The sequence below is a fragment of the Camelus ferus genome, chromosome 14, assembly GCF_009834535.1.
Source record: "Camelus ferus isolate YT-003-E chromosome 14, BCGSAC_Cfer_1.0, whole genome shotgun sequence".
NCBI classification, from domain to species: Eukaryota; Metazoa; Chordata; class Mammalia; order Artiodactyla; family Camelidae; genus Camelus; species Camelus ferus.
Genome location: NC_045709.1, coordinates 4,821,544 through 4,842,604, shown reverse-complemented (window position 1 = coordinate 4,842,604; position 21,061 = coordinate 4,821,544). Strand labels below are relative to the sequence as shown.

At 39.6% G+C, this 21,061-nt stretch overlaps 1 protein-coding gene and 1 non-coding gene across 4 annotated transcripts in view; one reads left to right on the top strand and one right to left on the bottom strand.

Annotated features, from left to right (window-relative positions):
• The window catches only part of EPSTI1 (epithelial stromal interaction 1), a 78,165-nt gene that overhangs the window by 19,024 nt on the left and 38,080 nt on the right, over positions 1 to 21,061 (top strand). For all 3 annotated transcript variants that reach the window (XM_032496076.1, XM_014551983.2, XM_032496077.1), the window contains exons 4-6: positions 2,669 to 2,742; positions 3,430 to 3,513; positions 12,360 to 12,433. In XM_032496076.1, coding sequence (XP_032351967.1) covers positions 2,669 to 2,742; positions 3,430 to 3,513; positions 12,360 to 12,433 — 232 coding nt within the window. The remainder of the gene's footprint in view (positions 1 to 2,668; positions 2,743 to 3,429; positions 3,514 to 12,359; positions 12,434 to 21,061) is intronic.
• TRNAA-AGC lies at positions 10,172 to 10,243 on the bottom strand. The gene has a single exon. It is a non-coding gene; the product is annotated as a tRNA-Ala (tRNA).

The window sequence follows — 21,061 nt, the reverse complement described above, 5'->3', positions numbered from 1 at the left end:
TGCCTTTGTGCGGTGTTGGAACCATTCAACAGGGAAGCCACCCAAACAGAATCATTCCTGTCCTTTCTTCTCTCTTCTCTCCCAGCAGCAGCTGAGAACTAAAGGGCTGGATGCACGGTTCCCACAGACTGAGTTCATACAAACATGTTAGAGTCAGAGGCTACTTAACTATCACAACAGTTTCAGAGAAGTATTTTTTCCAAGATGGTGGTAAAAGCAAGCTAATTTTATAATTACTTAATGAGTGGAAGTAATAGTATTAACATCATCATCCCACGGTATTTCATGAAAAGGGATAATCTCAAGTGTCACCTTTATGCTGAAAAAATGCATTTAAGGGGTTCAACCTGGAGACCGCTTTTCCTAACTGGCCCCCTCAAACTGGCTCCTAGTTTTTCTGATGTTCTTTGGATGAAATTAGATCTTTTTGGCCTTTCTCAAATGGTAAAGTTGTCCAGCTAGTTCCAGGCATAAAAAGAGTGTCATTTCAGTGATGAATGTTCTGTCCTTGGTACTGATTCTAATAATCAGAGGAAACTCTGATCCTAATGGAGAAGATGAGACCTTCTTCCCTGCTCTAACCCATGATTTGGGGTAGAAAGCTAGCAGAGGACATGGAGTGTGGCTGAATTTTTCTCTGTTGACTCCTCCGTTCCCATATTCTGACCCCTCCTGGGTCAAAGCGGGAAGAAGAGGGAAGGGTCTGTCGTGCACCCATCATCCCAGGTTCTTCGAGTTTTGGTGGGTGCTTCCTGTGCATCTCACCCTGGGGCTTCTTGGAGTTCTTCAGCGTCCCTCCTTGCTCCCGGCCATCTCTGAGCTGGATTTCCCTGGTCGAGATGACACCCTTTCCTGCCAGCAGCACTTGGCTTCACCATTGGCTCTTGGTGGCTCGACTGTCTTTGGAGAGCTCCAGGGTACCTCTGGGTAGCCCACATGGGCAAGTCCCTTTAGGATGGATGGATTCTCTTTCATGACAGCCAGACTGGGAGTACAGCAGACACTTGTGCCTTCTCCCCACAAACTCTGGGAATACAGGCCACTTCCCGTGCAGTCTGAGGAGCCACCTGACAATAGCCACATACCTTTTGGCTCTGACTGTCCTCAGCACGGGGCCACTAGGTCCCTCTGTCTCTTAAGGATGTGGATTGCACTCTTCAAGTGATTTTTGTTAAACCTCTCTTGCTCACATTGATGTGAACATTCCTCCTTCCCCAAAGACACACACACAGATGATGAAATACACAAAGACATCTTTCCTCTGATTTCTACCTCCCTAGCCTAGCTAACCTCTTTTAATTGGTTGAAGGGAGTTGCTCATTAACGGTCCCCAAGCCAGTTTTCAGTTGCCCCCTTGCAGATCCTGCTTAGAAACCACACACGTGCCTTTGGAATTTGGCGATGTTGACGCCTGTTGTCTTGGGACCTTAACCAAAAAGGAGCAGGCGTCTCATTGCAGCTTTCTGCTCTACGATGCATCTGGGAATGGTCAAGGATATGTGCATGGGAAGAGGGTAGGGGGCAGAAAAGAATTCTAGAATGTATTAAACGTTGAGATGAGTTTTGAAGAAAACCTGCAAACGCTTAGACAGCTGACTTTCTCCATTTTAAAATTCTCAACTCCTCCCTTATTCCGCTCCCTATTAAGATATTGGAATGGTTCTAGGAGATACTGCAAGTGGCTGTAACATTAGATGAAAGCCTCAGTAGCCCTCACTGTTTCTTTCCCATTCTCCCAACCCCTACAACAGAGACTGGAGGGCCAAGACCAAATAGGTACCTTTATACCTTTGGGGATTCAGTCTCTGTGGTGTTTTTATCAGTTCAATTATAAGCACTGTGCTGAATGCAAGTTGTTTTAATGTATCTTCTGTGTGAGTGAATCCTTCAGAGAACTGAGACTTTTAGTGACCAAAGCACCAGAGAATTACGTCAAAGGAATCTTTAAAATACGCACACTAAGCTTGCATAAACGCTGCAAAATCCCTGAACAGTAATTCTTAGATGACTGTCAACCTGCAAGGATTTCTGGCCCCCAATTATTATAGTTTTCATAGAGAGCAGACAAAATAGTCTAGCATCCGTATTTTCCTTAAATACCTAAAGAAAGAACAATAAATAGTATGGATTGACAATCAGTTTCTAACTAGAATATTCCCATTGTACTTTTAAAAACTGGGTACTCCCCTTGTGGCAAGGCCTCTGATTTCCTGCGCTTTGCTACTTGAATACAGGGCAATGGAATCAGAAGAAGAAGACAATGAAAGCATCACTGATGATCATTTTTATTAGGTTAAGGAATGGTCAGGGAGAATGTTCTAGAATTTCCAAGGCACCATTTCTTATTACTGAGCATGGACCTTCCGGTGTGAGTTCAGTTTAAATAGAAACTTGAATACTTACATGATTGAAAAACCTTGGTTGAATTATCTTCTTCTTTGGGGAATATGGCCTTATCTATCTGTTCAGTTCTGTTTCTCTTTTAAGCAATTACTATTCTTTCATGTCTTATTAAAAAAAAGGAACTGGCTATGTCCTTATTTCCAGGGGTATGAAAATGTTAAAGAAACTCATGGTGTAGACTTACCAGGTATTCATTAGTCTTTGATGACTGACTTTTCAGCTTAGTATTCATGTTTCGCCTTCATGACTGTTCTCTCCCCCTTAGGTGGAAGCCAGTCAGAGGCTGAAGTCAGGCAGAGACAACAACTTCAGCTGATGCAGTCGAAATACCAGCAAAAGGTCAGAATCCATCCCTTTTAGCTTAAATTTGGCAAGAGATGAGAGTCCCAACATTTTCAAAGTAACCATGAAATAACACAGTAACTTTATTTACCAAAAGCATAAAACCTTGAAACCAATTGCAAAGGAAACGCTCAGAAATCAAAGAAATCAGGAAGTGGGAAGTGAAGGGATAAATATTGAGAATCTGTACCCAAGCCGTGTATCAGTCAGCAGGACCCTTGGTAAAGGGACTTGTTCTCCCCTAGTTTAATTTAACTCTCTAATATGTTTTGAATATTTTGGTTCCAAGAACATGACTTTGTTTACTCCGTTCCAGTCATGAAAGCAACACAAAATATTTCAAGATGCTAATGATTTTTTTTTTTTTTTAAACAACGAACTCTGGGTTTTATAACCAGGAAGAATTGTCTGCCCTTTCTTCTCCCCAACCTGGGCTGGGGGTAGGGGTGGGGGTGGGACACAGAGAGACAGACACCAAGGAAGAAACACAAAGAGAATTTTCATGGGCAGCAGATGCAGCCTGACCATTCTGTGCTGTGAGCTCTAAGGAGCTCAACCTATAATCACTGCGAGGTCTAGCAAAACAATACTGCGATTTGCCAGTCATCATAATTCTGTGTTCCAGGGGTTCAGACTGAAAAATAGTAACTGTTTTTTGTCCTCTGTCATCTCAATACAATTTAGCTAAATAGAGAAGAAAGCATAAGAATCAAGAAGGAAGCTGAAGAAGCCAAAATCCAAAAAATGAAGGCAATTCAGAGAGAAAAGGTGAGACGGGAGAGGATGGTGAATGGACGGACAGTCGCTGAGGGCTTCCCTCCTGGATATTGTTCATATACAAAGCATTTAATCCTCACAAGAGCCTATGAAGTTTCTATTATTCTTATTACCCAAGTTTGCAAATGAAGAAACTGACGCATAATTAGATTCCTTGCCCAAGGGCTCGCAGCCAGTAAATAGAAGTAGGATTCAAATCCAGGCTGACTAGCCTCTCAGGTCAAGTTCTTTATCATCACACTGTCTCACCTCCCAGGCAAGTGATCAAAGGAGTAGCTTTATATTTGGCCAGAAGGGGCAGCAATTAATCACAACAGCCACCAATGGTACATTGTCATATTTATATCCAAATTCTGAATTTTCCAGAGTGATTTTTTTTTTTAAGTTCAAACTTTTTTTTTTTCTTGAAAGTTTATTTATTTTAATTATTATTATTTTTTAATGGAGGTACTGGGGATTGAACCCAGGATCTTGTGCATGCTAAACATGCGTTCTACTGCTTGAGCTATACCCTCCTCCTCCAGGGTGATTTTAAATAAGTGAACATACCTCTCTCACTGAAAAAAGAAAAAGCGTGCATTGGCATTGCAGTATTAGTGATATGATCTATTTTAAACCTCAAAGTGATGTTTTGGTTTTGATCCTCTTCCTGGGGCTCAGGGGAAAAAAATCTCTTAAAACTGCTTACCTCCTAGAGCAGGAAGAATGTAGTGTTGTTCTAGCCCCATCCCACTCCTCGCCCCCCAACCCCCCGCAGAGTCCTAAGCTGTGTTATATTTAAGCTGTAGCAGGTTTTACGTGTTGAAGGTTTGGGGGCAAGAGCTTGACTCCTGACACTGATGAAAAGTATGACACCCACTGTGGGTCTAAGTCACGGAAACACAGTTCTTTTATCTGCTGTCTGTCTGTATCTCTCTTCCTTCTTCTCTTTGTTTTTTTCCTCTTAAAGATTGAGTATTGGTGAAAATTTAAACCTGGTTACCAAGCAATAGTTTTTTTGTTTGTTTGTTTGGTTTTTTTTTTTTTTTAGAAGTTAGAGTCAATGAAGCCAAAAGCTGTTGGCTTATGGAATGTGCAAAAGTGAGTCTTTTCTTTCCCCAAGGAGCCCTCTACCTGGCTGAGGAACAGACTAAGTCTTTCATGGAAGGTGTCCTGCTGTGCTGTGTGCCCTTGGTCAAGCTCCTATCCCTCTCTGAACTATTCCTGTAAAATGAATCTGTAAGTCTCACATCTTCTCGAAAAACCAGGAACATCTGTAGATGCAGAGACGCTGCATCTGTAGAGATACAGGCTCTGGAGGTGGAGATGAGACTGGACTTATACATGAGGAATGGGAATGAAATGCTGGAGGTATTAAAAAAAAGAGTATAGGAACTTTACTAAATTTGATTCAGCAATTCACTTCAATTGATCAGCTATTACACCTTCATTGAAAACATTATAGTAACTTTTTGTCTAGGTTTTTTTCTTCCCTTTTTATAATATCATTTTATTTTTATTTTATTGGTTTTTTTCTTTTTTCTTTTTTTTAGTTGGGGGCAGTAATTATGCTTACTTACTTCTTGATTTTTTAATGGAGGTGCTGGCATTGGACCCAGGACCTCATGCATGCTAGGCATGCACTCTGCTGAGCAATACCCTCCCCCAAAGTTATTATAATAACTTTTTAAAACTTGTCCTTCTCTCTCTTTCTGCCTCTCTATTCCCTGCTCTTTTCCATCAACCGCCCCCCCCCCCCATTTTCTCCTTCAAAAGAAGGTTTACACTTCGGTCTTGTGATTGTAGAGGAGGTGTTCCCTTCGTATATCAAAGTCTTTCAGCATTTCAGATGGAACTAAGAAAAATATCAAATCATCACCAGGAACTGAATTAAAAGGCTTGCAAATCCTGAAGAATTATCGTGCTGTAAACTCACATCCTAAGCGTGATTTAGTAGTGGTCATTTAATACCCATAATTGTCTAGCTTGCGGGTCTTTTATAGCTCATTTCTTCCTGGGTGAAATAATGTATACTATTGAGAAACACTGGTGACTGAAACAGGTTCCTTTAACTAAATGGGAGTAAAAGCAGCATTTTCAGCTCTCCACGTGGTACGCCAACACTAGATGGATAGTAATCATTACTAGATGTATAGCACGCATTAGCTACAGAAACCTTAATGGGGTTAGCTTTCCTAATGCGATAACTGTAATGATTATTGGTATAAATTTGGCCAAAAGTGAGAGACGGGGAGAGAGAGTGGATCTGTAGATCCTTGCCATTCAAAATACGGTCCTTGAACCAGCAGCATTGGCATCGCTTATTAGAAATGCAGAATCTCAAGCCCCTCCTGCCCCGAGACCTTCTGCATTTTAACAAGCTCCCCAGGGGGTTCTTGTGTACAGGTGGATTTGAGGAGCATTAATCTCAAGGAACAGCCCATTCTGGTCCTTCCACAGACCTGAGTTCTCTGGCTAATTGGCCTGCACTGCCACCCTGGCCTCACTCTTCCTGTTGTGTAGAAATCTGTGGCTTTTCTTACTAAATGTGAGCCTGTTTAGCAGCTTGTGTCAGATGAAAGAGAAATGGAAAATAGCCATCTAGAAATGGCGTACTTCACGTTGCCAGTGTGAACACGGCCAAGGGAAGGGATAATGGCTGTGCTTACGGGGAGCATTTAGTTTTGAAAATGCACAGCAAACACGCACATGGACACCAGCCTGCAAACCCCACTCTCCTCCCCAGACAAGTGGCTGCTGTCCAGAACTATGAGCCACGTAAGGTCCAAGCACCCGAGAACCTCTAGCTTGGCCTCTTGGTCTTAACCCCCCTTGCCTTTTAGTCTGTCCTCTCCCAAGAGGGGTCACATGGAACACTGATAGGGCACGAGCTGTGTGTGACTGAGGGGAGAGTAAACTGTATTCCCTGCTGGCACAGGTGGGTGTCCTTTGATCCTTTAATGAGCACAGAGGCATGAAAGGCAGCCAGCTCTTTAGCAGCTGGTCATGTCCGGGGGTCCAGGAAGAATTAACCCTGTGGGTTAAGGGCAACTTTGAAGAGGGCACTGGGATGCTTCGGTCAGACTTGTATTCCCCACACTAGAGTATGTTGATGTTATGTTTTCTTCCAGGGGTGTATTGAAGCCTCCTTTTATTGGCTCATAAGAGTGGATTGATACATTTTTGTGGACTCATTGACTTCATGCTGATAGATTGAAACTGACTATGAGGGAGCATTTTTTGCCACAGAAATCAGGAAATGGGACAAATCAACCTGCCTTCCTCCTCCCTGCTAGAGCTGGTTGTTAAGTTTATCAGCACACCACTGCTTCACTCTAAAGGAGAGAGGCCCTCCTTCATCCACTCCCCACTTCCAAAACCAAACCTCAGAGGATTAAGGGTGGGGGGCAAAGATGTTGTGAATTATCTGGCAGATTATGTGTCAGAAACTTATTGATTTTTTGTTGTTGTTTTTTAGCCCTGCCCCCTCCCCTGATACTTACTGATTTAAAGACAGATTACAACCCATGTGGTAGGCAGAATAATGCGCCATCCTCTGCCCCTCCACATTTGAATTCCTGGAACTTAGGAATATGGTATGTTACATGGCAAAGGGGAATTAAGTTTGCAGGTGGAATTAAGGTTGCTAATCAACTTACCTTCAAATAGGAAGAGTATTCTGGATTATTTGGGTGGGTCCATTGTAATCACAAATCCTTGATTTGGCAGAGGGAGGCAGAGACTGAAAGCATGAAGAAATGGGAGCAGGAGAAAGATTCAGAGGAAGGGGCCAATGGATAAAAAAGACTAAACCTATGGGTAGGAGCTACAAAACTAAAACAGTTTGGGTACCGCTAACCTCTACCCTGACCAAACAGATGACTGGCACCTTAGGATGGCAGAGCATGCAAATAGGAGATGTGATTCTGGAAACAGATTTCTTATCATAGGGTAGGGAGAGGTGAAGATTCCCTGCTGTAGTGTTTGGAGGGGATTCATAGTGCCAGCTCCCTAAAAGCCTGTTAGATGTGACAACTGCTACTGGTACTGGAATCTGCCAATTTCTCTCAACATCCATACGTTATTTTAGCCCCATGAGACCCATTTTGGACTTCTGACCTCCAGAGCTGTAAGATTATTAATAAATACATGTTGTTTTAAGCCACTGAGTTTGTGGCTGTTACAACAATAGGAAGCTAGTACAACTCATGTGGTTTTGTAGTGTATTAATTTCTCTTCCTGGAAATTCATAAAGCAGAGAAAATATCTCTAAAATATTAGTACATCCGTGAAATAAAGTTGTTAAAAAAATGAAACAGCAGGATAACACATGCAAGTACTTTTTTTTGCCACCGGATCTTACAACATGGTAGACAAGTTTTCATAAATCCTCACAGCAAGCCTTTCATTCGAATTTAGTGCCGTGAGAATAAACCTCCACCATGCTTTTCCCTCTTAATCACATTGATGAATTAAGTAACAATTTTATATTATTTTTTTAGACTTTCATAATGCTCACACACTTAAGAATTTTTCCATTCCATGTCAAAGCCCCTCCCTGCCTCCTGCATTCATCTTATTCTGCCTTTGATTCTCCTTACATTTGAAATAATATTATGCAGTGCTATGTTGTTTACAAATGCTTTCGTTGAATTCTCCGAACCTCTTAGGGCATCAAAACCTCAGAAAGGGTAGGAAACCAGCTAGAGACCTGAGTGACATCTGAAGCCTTTCCTTGCTCTTTCCACTAAACTATAAAGTCATTAAGCTGATAAAGTTATTGAAGCCCTGGAGGTCATGGATGGTATTTTATGCAGCCACACTGAGAAGCATCATTAGTTAGTTTTAATGCTATTAAGTGAAGCATACCTACTTCATTTGCTGCTAGTCTTCAGTTTCTAACTTATTTCAACTTTTTTTTTTTTTTTTTTAATATTGTGACTTTTAAGTACTCTGTCCTTCAAATTCCATCCCTCTGGATCTTTTTCTGGATCCTTTTCCTCCACTCATTTTTCTACTATTGATGGTCTAGCCAGGGTCCCATCTGTTCATCTTCCTCATTTCCCTGTGCTTCTGCTGCCGTATTCTGAGGTGGAAGCCCCCACATTTACACACCTATGGATTTGTTTATCGCTTGTGCCGATGATTTCTGAGCTCCACCTCTCCAGACCATAGCATATTCCTGAATCCATGAATCACATATTTCACTGTACATTTGATATTTCCTTCTAGATGTGCCACAGTATGTCTCAAATCCAGTAGGTCCAAAATTGAACTCGTATTCATTCTGACACTCTTAAATGCCAGTCATCCTGTAGTCGTCCCCCTTTTCTGACTCATCCTATATTAATTTAGCCTACCTCCTGTTATTTCTTTTTTCCTTCCTCTTATTTCTGTCACCCACATTTTTTTTTCCCCTAGAGTTTATCCTTTTTTCTCTATCCCTGTTGCCTTAATTTGGGACTCACAATATATGATGGCCTGGATTACTGTGAGAATCCAGTAATTGGTTGTTTTTTATGTCTGTGGTCCTTTCTGCAGTTTATCCTCCATGTGGCCTTCAGGGTGAGCTGCTTCCTCTCCTGCTTAAAATAACATAATGGCTTATCATTGCCTTTAATGAAGTCCAGACTCCTTTACTTCGTATATAAATTCCTCTATAATTGCCCCTTCAGACCCTTCTTTCTCAGCCTTACCTTCTGCCTATCTCACTACAAACCCCTTTGAATTTATCCGTGAGTTTCTTGGGGTTCTCTGAACTGGCGTATTCTTGCATGCCTTTCTATATTGAAAATACTGTAAAGTTATAGGAGTGCCCTTTTTGTATCCAGGGTCACTACCAGCCCATCATTGCCTTTGTGCAAATTAGAAACAGATTCTTCATGCAGGGAGTCACTTCTGCGGGTGCTCAGACTGGTGACAGATGGGAACCTTTGTGAGAAATAGAAAAAGACACCCCTGCTCTGTGCTGAAGCACCCCGTGCTGGGATGCAAGGCTCGGTGAGCCGAATGCGGGTTCTGTTTCAGCCTTTTCTGACCTCTCTGCTAGGCTCCTGCGCAGTGAGAACCCGCACAATGGAGGGCAGTAGCCTTGCTCCTGTTATCTCCTCCTCCTCCTGGAAAGCTCTTGTTTAAGATTGATCTTTATCTAGACTTTCTGCCTCTTGTTAGAGCCAGGGTTCTTCTCCTTTTATTTGGTCATCATCCTTTTATTTGGAGAATCTGAGGAAAGCTCTGAGCCTGCTCTCTCTACAAATGAGCCTTCTCCTAACACACAGGTCATCCATGAACCCGGGATTAGAAACCACATCACTAATGTCACTTAGACTTTTGGCTCCTGTGCTCTGAGTGGGGCCTGCACTTTGAAGGCACTGGGACTGTTGAAAGCCTTTCTCAATTTCCCACTTCTGTGCTTTTCCTTTGTGTCCGTATCACATATTTGCAAACCTCTGTCCCCTAGTACATATTACACACTGTCATCATGGCTTTCTTATCTGTGTTCCCAGCTAGCTTCTGAAGTTTTCCAGAGTAGGCACTACTCTGTTTATATCTGTATTCCCAGCACCTAACCTAACATAGTTCAAGCATATAATAGGCATTACAATTTTTTTGTTTTTTTGGGGGGTGGATAATTAAGTTTATATTTTTTTAATTACTTTTTTTTTTTTAATGGAGGTACTGGGGATTGAACCCAGGACCTCATGCATGCTAAGCATGTGCTCTACCACTGAGCTATACCCTCCCCCAAGCATATAATAGGCATTTGATAAGTGTTTATAGAGTAAATGAGATTCAGTGATATTAAATGATTTGTTTAAGGTCACTCAGTGATGTTGGACCTAGAGTTGGTCCCATAATTTTTTCTTCTGGACCTCGTGTTCATAGATATTTTATATTCTGCGTTTGTTTTTATTTTATTTTATTTTTAAGATTTTTGGATTCATTCTTTTTTTCTTAGCCAATTATTTTTTTCCCTTTTTCAGTTTTATTAGGTAGAATCATTATAGTTTGACTGCACATACACATTATATTGCATGTAAGTAAATATATATAATATACTGCACATTTTTTTAGTTTACACGTATGTACTCATTGTTTCTAAGAACAAATTAGAGCTTCAGCTTTTTAAGGTTACATAGTTATCAAAAGAATATATGAATGTATAAGTATGGTTGGGTGACTCCTTAATTCAATGTTATGTGGAAAGAAACAGTCTGACTAAATCTAATTATTTACTAAATTATTATACTAAAACGGTGGTAGGTACTGAACATTCAAATATTTCAGCAATTTGCAAAATACTTCTCCATTGGCTCTTGAGGGATAAACAGAGCTTTGTTGGACAGAATCTAGCTACTGAGTGACTGTTTTTGTGAGTTGAGTTCAATGGTAATCTATAAGTGGAGAGGTTAGAACTGGTATTCCAGTTTCTGACCTTGCTAAAGGAACCTGGCCTTGGTCTTTAGATGTGGTTTTCTCATTGTTCTCAAAGAAGCATTCCTCATCCTGGTTTAACTGTTAAACCTCCTGCTTGTTTACTGTCTTTTATCTCCCTTTTTCCCCTTTTTTTCCCCCAGAGAAGCAGGGAGCTCATTATAATGGACAACTTTTGGTCTTGTGAGTCAGGATCTTTTTTTTCTAGATTGAGATCACATTTATTCAGTTTTGCAATTCTCCATTAGTTTGCATCCTAGAACTGTGTTTCATGAATAATTCAACTGCCTTATATTATAATTGGTTCTCCCTGATTGTAGTAAATTTCCTTTACTTTTTTGTGAAACTGAAATCATCCATTTTTACCTTTCAAAATGGGACTTGTAAATAGTTCTGTGTGACTGAAGACTTTCATGGAAATAAACAATATGAACAATTTTTTTCCTCTTCTTTGGAACATGGAGCTAAACTTATGTTAGGGTTTGGAAGGGACGGTTTCCACTACTCCGTTTTCACAGTTCTTCCTGCTGGGCAAATCCAATTTTATTTTTATTAAAGCAGACCCAGCTGCTTGACATCTCCCGTGGATTCATTTAAAACTTCAAGTCTCTCCGTGTTGTAGAACTTGCTTCCAACTCCCTATTAAATTTGTTGTTTAGAAAGTCTACTTGTTTCATAAGCAAATTTTAAAAAGACAGTTGTGTCAGTGAAAAATAGCAAGTGTTCTTGGATTATTAAGCTGGATTAAAATATGCCAGAGCCATGGTGACAATAATGTCAAGTATAAAGTCCCTTATCTCTAGACTCTCCAAACAACAAATTTAAAAAGAGAACTCTTTTATTCAAGTGGTTGGCTTTTTTTTTTTTTTTTGACATTTGCTGTTCAGTCTCTCAATAGCTTTAAGTATCTGATTCTAAGTCAGAAGGGAGTTGAATTGGCTTATTGAAAATCTCTGCCTAAATGCTTTATTGGAATGTGGGTATATATATATATATATATATATATATATATATATATATATATATATATATATTTCATATCAACTGTTTAAGCATTTATTATCATTTTAATTTAACATACTTGGTGTGAAAATTTCATGTTTTCCTTAGAACATTTTGAAAACATTGCTTAAAATATACATGTTGCTGTCATTTGAACTAAGAATAAAAATGTGAAATACTTATTCTGTGATTATGCCAATAAAGATGGGAGAGGGGACCCATGGAAAGAACGTGGGGCTCCTGGCTTTCAGTGTGGGGCTTATGGGTTGTGAGACAGGTAACATCTTGGAAGCCCCGGTAGGTACCATATTGGACTACTGAGGCCACGTGAGCCTAAAGATTTTGGACCTTGGGTAACCTTAATATCATGATTCTGCTTAAAGCTTCCCTAATAGATTGTACTTTGACACTTTCAATTTCAGAGCAATAAACTAGAGGAGAAAAAAAGACTTCAAGAATTCCTTAGAAGAGAAGCTTTTAGAGAACATCAACAGTAGTAAGTTTATGTTTTCAGAACTTTGTACCTTTTATAGACACATTGTTCATTGTGCTTTTAAATTCTAGGTGGTGGTATCTGTTCAAAACATCTGATATTGGATTCTTGGCTATTATATTCATTATGCAGTTGAACTTGTCATTATGGAAGTGAGATTCTAAAGTTGGAGACATCTATACTCACCAAAGTATTCTTTAGTAGCCAGGAAAAGAGTGGGAGATGGAATGGGGTTGGGTGGAAGTGGTAACGAGTGACGTTATCTTCTTCAGTTTGAATCATAGAATTCATAGCCTGTTTTTCCCCATTGTTGTTCTAAGGCAAGCATAGGGTGATGAAGCTGGTAGAAAGCTAAACACCAGGAGAGGTTGGCTGCCTTAGATAGAGATGGAAGGAGGGAGGCAATAGATTAAGGATGTTAATGTATTATTGCCTTCCCTGTTCATTGGCAGAGAATGGATGAGCGTTGATTTCTAGGCCAATCAGAGAAGCTGAAGTAGATAAGGGGGTGCCATGGGGCAGTTGTATCCTGGAGGCACAAAAAGAGCAGATGTGTTAATTCTGCAGCATCCTCCTTTTCAACTGGAAGGGGAAGACCTGCTTACTAGTGAGGGGTCTTGGGTACAGGACTGGGAAGTTGAACAATCTCCAATTCTCTGGAGAGTTTAAAACATGATGAGAGATTCTTGGGGTTTTAAAGGAAATGGGAGATTGTGTTGTCAAAACTTTTTCCTCCTAGTCCTCCAGCTTCTTGAGTTTGTGTTTTACTAAAGACCAGAGAGCACCCTTTTTCTGTAAAGAAAAACGAGTTTTTCCCCCAGCCACCTCACACACTGTCAGTGGAGCTGAATTCAATTACACGCACATTTCACTCTTGCTCTTTCTTCTGCTTATCGTGAAAGTCCCAGTTAACCAGGAAAAAGAGAAGTTGGCTGAAAATGAGAAGTATCTCAAATTGATTTTTAAAGCCTATTGAGAAACACAAGGAGAAGTGTATGTGTGTGTGTTTTAAGTGTTTTTTGTTTTGAACTATTTTTGAAATTAAAAGATCAATAGCTCATGAAATGAATGGCCATTATATAGCTAGAAGTATGCAAGAAACTTCTTGGAAAAGATGGCTTCTCTGCATAAAAAGCTTTTATTGTCCCTTCTCAGATTAATTTATGGCGGAAAAATTGTGGAGGAGAACTGTTAGGATTTTAACAGCTCCAAGTTTTCTCTAGACCAACCAGACTCTTCCCATTCTATCCCCTCCCCTAGAAAATTAGATTCTCCTGATGCTGTCAAACTAAGGATCACAAAGTAGAAACGTAAATATGAAATTCTTTCAAACTAGTCGATGCCTCGTGACCTTGCTGGTTTCCGCATGCTGTGATATGCGGGTCAAATAGCAGACCAGGAATGGTGTTCTTTGTTTCGCTTTTGTTTTGTTTTGTTTTGTGTAGAGAAGGGCAAGCACGGACTTGAGCAGACTGTAAATCCCAGTTGCTGGAGAAAAAGCTCATGGTAGCATCCTGGGGCACCACCACGAGAATCTTAATGTGCTCTTTCTTACCACCTTGTTCTTGACTTCGTTCATTTGCTTCTGATTATTTTTAGTGTTGTCAATTATTTAGCTAACAGGCAGAAAACTAGGCTTTTATTGACACCCAGAGGGACTCTCCTGAGTGTAATAATGAAGGCAGTTTATCGAATGCCTGTGAGGTTGCTTCCTAATTGTACGCATTAATCTGCCCATGCAAGCTGGCTGAAAATACACAAGCAGATTGCACGTGCAGATGGAGCACACGGGATGGTTTTTATGGAAAGACCTCTGGAATGTACTTCTGCGGTACTGTCTTTTCCTTCAAAATCGAATGACTGACTATTTCAGTTGGCAACTGAGAACAGACCAGATTAATGGTGCATTAAGTCTGCTACTCTGGCTGGGGACAGACTCAGATTTCACAATTTAGAAGTGAGTTCTAGGATTCTTGGGCATGAAAGTGAAGGGTAGAAATAGGCTTCTAACTTTGGCATAGTTCTCACTATTATTTTACTCTGTCACTCTTTACTGCCTGTAAAATGTCATGGCCTTTTTTATTAGTCAACATTACTGGTAGATTTGAAGATTTGAAGTAACAGTTAATAAACCAGTGTGTGTGTTTTGTTAAAATCAAAGAAAGAATGTTGTGATTTACATTATTTAAACTTCAGCACTTTATATTTAAATGGTAATTTACTTTGAGTTATAGTCATCTTTCTAGTCATGTGGCTTTTGGATGGGTGAAGAGACACGTTTGAATTCTGAGCCTTTTTAACTAGTTATGGGGGCTAGGGTAGGATGTGAGTGGGGCAATCAGATGCATTTTTGAAAAAAATTTGAATTTTTGATTTAATTTTTTATTGAAGTGTAGTTAATTTACAATGCTGTGTTAGTTTTTGGTGTACATCATAGTGATTTATTTATACATACATATATATTTCATTTTCATATTCTTAAAAGAGATTTTGTTGTTGTTGTTGTGGGGGAGGTAATTAAGTTTGTTTGTTTGTTTGTTTGTTTATTTATTTAATGGAGGTACTGGGGATTGAACCCAGGACCTTGTGCATGCTAGGCACGTACTTACCACTGAGCTATACCCTCCCCGTTTCATATTCTTTTTCATTATAGGTTATTACAAGCTATTGAATATAGTTCCCTATGCTATACAGTAGGACCTTGTTGTTTATCTGTTTTATATATGTGGTTAGTATCTGCTAATCTCAAACTCCTAATTTATCCTTCCCTGCCCCTTTGTTAGGAAAAACAATGTTCTTTTAAGGATTTGCTGGAGAGATAAGAATTGGATATACTTTAAGTATTTGTAATTTTAATTCACATCTAATAACCATTTAATGTTACAGATTATACATTTGTACAGTTTAAAAAATACAAAGGACTTGGCTCTTTTAAGTGAAATAAGCAAAGCAATAAACTGCTGTTTTATTGAGGACCTGTGGAGGGTCAGCAGTATTAGGCATATGATACACATTTTTTCATTTAGATTAACCCTATTAGGGATATATCATCTTTTAAAAAAAATACCTTTATTGTGGTGTGGTTCCTGTACAGTAAACTACGCATATTTCAAATGTACAATTTGATGACTTTTGATAGATGTACACACCAATGAAACCACTGTCACAGTCAAGTTAGCTAACATTTCCATCACTCCCCAAGAGGTGCAATTTTCGAATTCCCAATTTATATCATCTTCATTTAAATTGACTTAAGTCACAGACACAGTGAGCGATGCAGCCAAATCTTGGTCTTGGGATTTAGGGGGCTAGGGAAAATAGGTGATCTAGAGGTGCGGTGTACTTTGAAGGTCAGGATTATATGGTCAGGGTGGGGGTGATAAGCATTGTAGCCACATGGAGACCTGTGGAGAAGACTCTAGAATAGATCAGTTCAGAGAGAAAGATTTGGGCAAAGTTGACTTCTGTTTCTTCCAACAAGATCTAAATTTTGCCTGGAGGAGGCAAAAGAAGAACTGAGGAAGTATGTCTTTGTCTGACTTTCCTCATTCATGAATGACATCCTCTTCCAGGTCCAAAACTGGATTTACACCACAATTCAGCTTACTGTAGGGTACATGGGCTTTTGTGAACCCTCTTGGCTGTACCTTACTCCTAGGTACAGTTTCCAAAATTTCTAGGAGAGCAGGGAAAAGCTAGTTGGAGAAAGCTCTTGGAACCAAGCTCATTCCAAAACAGAACCTTCTTATTCCTCAATTGCAAGCACCACCATGAGCTCAGCCTGTCCATGGTAATGTTGGGAAGTTTCCTTCATTTCCGCCGTTGGAACCATGCATCTTTTTAATTTCCATTTGAATGATAGTGTGATTAGTTCCTAGGAGGCCTATCTTCATCTATTTTAGTTTCCTGGAGCTGAGGATCCAGGCAGGTCTGCTGAATATGCACACTTAGGTTCCAAGTTTGTCTTCTAATATGCTCACGAAACTTCTAATGCCCTTCGTGGGAGCTTCCAAAAGACACTTAAGGGCTAAATTGATCCCTTATCCATATGATAGGCTTGAATCCAACCTCACATTTTATAATCCAAGTAAGGTGAACCGAAAGTCATCCTATTCATGGCTTTCTATCTTATGCTAATGAAGTGAATTTATAGATACAAAAATCCCCTGTTTTGTTCAGAACCAGCCTGAATGGTTTATGAGAAATCTGAGAGAATCCCTACTGAATGTTAAATCACGTTGATGGTTAAGACTGAACCCAGATTTCTACCCACTATCAATTCTGCCTACAGATGTCCTAGGGAACGTTGGCTTATTTTCATTCCTCCTCCCTCTGCCTTCCTAGGGGTATTTATCACGTGCCGCTTGCGCTTGGCTCCTGTCTCCTTGTCATCCCCTGAGCCACTGGAATGGCTTTCTTAATCTCTTTGCCAGCGGTCTCTTTTCTTGTCTGTCTTCCATGTTTGTCTGATTTCGTTTTCTAAATCACAGCTCTGGTCATGCCACGACCCTACTCCAAATGCCTTGATTATTCTCCATTGCTTGTAAGATGAATTCCAAACTCACTGGCCACACGATGGGGAACTGTGCGCCACGTTAGTGAGAAGATGTCATAAAGGATTGATAGGGTTTGGATCTGTGTCAGGTGTCTTGAGGGGAGGGTTTGAAGAAGAAGGGCTTTCTCCTGGGTTGGCTGTTACCAGGAAGCAGGGGTAGTTGTGATTAGGTATCTTAATCGAGCTTGTCTAAAAGGAGGGAAGACCAGAGTGAGACTTAATACTGTAATTGATAAGAAAGCAGCAGTTACTCCGATGAGCCAGAATTGAGGGGGTGTTTGGTCATTTTTGTGGTTTAGACAAGGTTTGTGCATTTTTCTTTGTTTAGACGTGTTATGGAGTGGTCTTATTTTTGTCATCACTGTCACCATCACAGAGTGACCTCCTCTGATACTGATATTGTGTGAAATTACTTTCAACAGGAGAACATCAAGGCTTAGCTGTGAGTAACAGGCCAGCCCCTGGGTGTCAGGGACAGTTTCTGTCTTTCTCAGGATATAATTAATAATTGTTAAAAGATGAAAGTTGACTGGTACCTTATTTCCAAAATAGTTTCACGTAAGTATCTCATTTGTTGGACCTGGTACCATCAATGGTCCCCTCTTGGGTGGGCAGATCTGGGATCAGACTGCTGGCCTGGTCTCAAGCTTTAACCTCTCTCCTCATTAGCTGTTTAACCTCTCTGAGCCCCCGTTTCCTCATATATAGCATGGAGTGGAGCTAATAGTTGCTAACTCAAAAGAAGATAAATCAATAGAACCCTTGTAAGAAATCTAGTATAGTGCTTGGAGGGAGAAGGTGGAGTACAAAGGAACTCCAAATGAGGACAGGAGAGGAGGAAGTAAGAGAGAGGGACCAGCTGACTCTGGCCTTTGCCCCAAAGGGTAGAGCCTAACGATGTTTGGACATGAGATTCACTAAGAAGGATCTGGGGCCCCGAAAGTGCCCCTGGTAAACATGCTATACCTAGGGGAATATGTACCCCCTCCTCTTATCCTGGAGACAAGCTCCTTGCACCACCAGCCAACTTCATCACTTCTGTGGGAGTTCTAAGATCTGTACTGAAAAAAATCCCACAAAATGAACCCTGGTCAAACAAATAAGGAATCCAAGGAAGAGGAAGAGAGAACACATCAGAACAATTGTGAACAAGAAGACAGTTACATTTATAGTCAAATGTGATTATTTTATAATTTCCTTTTTAAGAATCAACGTGGTCAATTTAAAATTAAGGAGGATTTTAGTGCTAGAAGAGGCTCAAGGAAGAGAGGAGGTTAGGAAGTAAAACAAGTATTTTTTTTCTTTGCATGAGTGAATGCTTGTGAAGTCCAGATATTGATAGAAAAAATAACTAATTGTGTGTTTATTATATGTTTAATTGTATTACATATACAAATAAGATATATAACCAAAACATTAGAAGAAAAAAAATAGAGATGAAAATTTGATCATCACCACAAAAGGCAGGAAAGAAGGTAGGAGTTTTATAAGCAACAAATTAGCAATCACAGAAAAGGTAGGTAGGCTAACTTTCCTTATCAAAAGAAAAGCTGTTGGATTGAGTAAAAAAGTAAAAATTTAGCTATATGCTACAACAAGACATACCTATAAAACAGAAGAGTTGGAAAATAAAGGTGTGGAACATATATCCATAAATGCTAATTAAAAAAGGCAGATATGGCAATATTAATGTGAGACAAAATTGAATTCAAGGTGGAAAGCATTCAGCAGGATAAATGATATTTTATGCCGATAAAATGTGTAATCCAAAAGATAATGTAAATTATAAATATCAATATAGATTTGAAATAATATATAAAACAAAACTGCCAAAGTCTGCAATATAGATTTATTTAATTTCCTTTTTATTTAACTAGGACATGTGAAGCAAAAAAAATACATAAGAAATAGAAGATATGAATAACAATGACTTGGCATGATTGTATAGACATAGTAATGAAGTGTTGTACCTTGTATATGAAAAAATTTACAAATACTGACTTAACTTAACTGTCATTGGCCATGACTAAGGCCTCAAAGACTCTCAGTAAATTCCAAAAAATACCCCCAAATTCTAGAAAACCACCATTTCTAAGAAAAACTTAATACAACCAGAAATGAAGAAATTTTAAAGTTATCCACTTAAAATTTTTTTCTAATTACCTTTTAAAGTGACTATTAGGCTATAATCTGTCACCAGACTAGACTTACTGTGGTGATCATTTATTTCATAATGTATAAAAATATCAAATCACTATGTTGTATACCTTTAACTAATATAATATTGTATACTAATTATTATTCAATTAAAAAATAAATAAAAGAGTCAGGTTCCCTGGCAGGGTGGAAGGAGACTTTTAGGGTAAAAAAGTCAAAACCAAAATTGAAATTACTCTGGGATAAAAGAATATAAATTTTGAAGTATCCGACATTAAAATCTATGGAATGTGACTACAAACTTGTTTAGAAAATGTAGAGTTTTGAAAGCATCTGAGAGGTAAGGTAGATGATGAGTGTGGTGTCATGGAAATCAAGGCAGATGTGTTTCCAAAAGGAGAGACTCATCCATTCTCCATGGCTGCTGAAAGGTCAGCAGAGAGGACCAATGGACATGTTAGAAGGGAGACATTTGTGATGCGGACAGGAATGATCTGGGTGTGATGGGGGGTGGGTAGGGAGCCTGACTGGAATAGACTCAGGTCTAAGTGGAGATGTGGAAAGAGAGATGGCATTTAGCAACAACTCTTTTGAGGAATTTGGGAACAGTGACATGAGGCAATAACTGGATGAGGCTGTGGGATCAAGGGAGAGTTTTTTCAATTGGGCAGGAGGGGATTAATGCTTAGAGGAGGTAGGCTATCATTCTGAATTGCCACTTTCATATAACTAACTTTTGGTGTGTATTGCACGGCTTGGGCACTATTAAGCATGGTTTAAATATATGCATATATTTATAAGTACGTGTGCTAGAAAATAATTCTACAGTAGATCTATATCCTGGAAGAATACTCATACATGTGCACAAAAGATGTATATACCAGGATATTCAAACAAATAATTAAATATTCATCAGTAGGGGTGGTTGAATGTATTATTTTTTATCCATGTTGTAGAATGCTCTCCAGCTGACACAAGGAATAAGATAGCTATATAATAATATGGAAAAAAATCTCAAGGATGTTGTTAAGTGAAAAAAGCAATTTGCAGAACAAAATACTATGGTATCCTACTTATGAAAAAAAAAAATCTCTATTGGTTAGGGTAGGAAAGGTTATGGTTAAAAAAAAAAACACCAAAATTTAAGTACATAATATAAAGAACAGGAAGTCTTTTTTTTTTTTTTTAAAGAACAGGAAGTCTACCTTTCTTGTGGAATGATCCAAAAATAGTGTTTGAGTCAGCCTGATAGCTCTCCTCCCCAGGCATTAAGTAACTCAAACAAAGTGTGGTTTTGCCATCTTTAGCAGGTGGCTTTGTAATTGAGGCAGTGAGACTGTAACTAGGAACTCTGGGCTCCTTAGCATTATTCCACCTTCATTTCTTCATTATGATATGTCTGTGATTTTATGCTCACTGTGCCTGACTTCTACGCTAGCTCACCATTAGCTTAGCTTAGCTTGCTGCTGATGGAGAAGGCTGATGCCTTAGCTGATCAGAGATTTACGGCTCGGATGACATTCCAACCACAAGTGAGACCTGATGGCTACTTGGAACCATGTGATGGAGACAGTCGTCTCTGAAAATAGAAGACTGACACCTCCCCCGCACATAGCCCTTTCTTCTTTTCCCTATATCACCTCTGAGCAAAAACTGGGAAGTTGGGAGTTGGTTCTTAGGAACATGAGTCCACCTTGTCCCCGGGATTGCCAGCTTCTTCAATAAAGCTATCTTTCCTTTTGCCCAACACTTGTCTCTCAGAATTGGATTCTTGACTGATGAGCAGCTGAACCTGAGTTCAATAACCAATTTTTGGTGATGCCAGCCAGGAGATTCTTATCCCTGCAGCTCCTAGCCTCCTGTCTAGAAGGCCGGGAGTGTTTGGCTGGGACCAACAGGAAGCCTGCTGCTCATGGCTT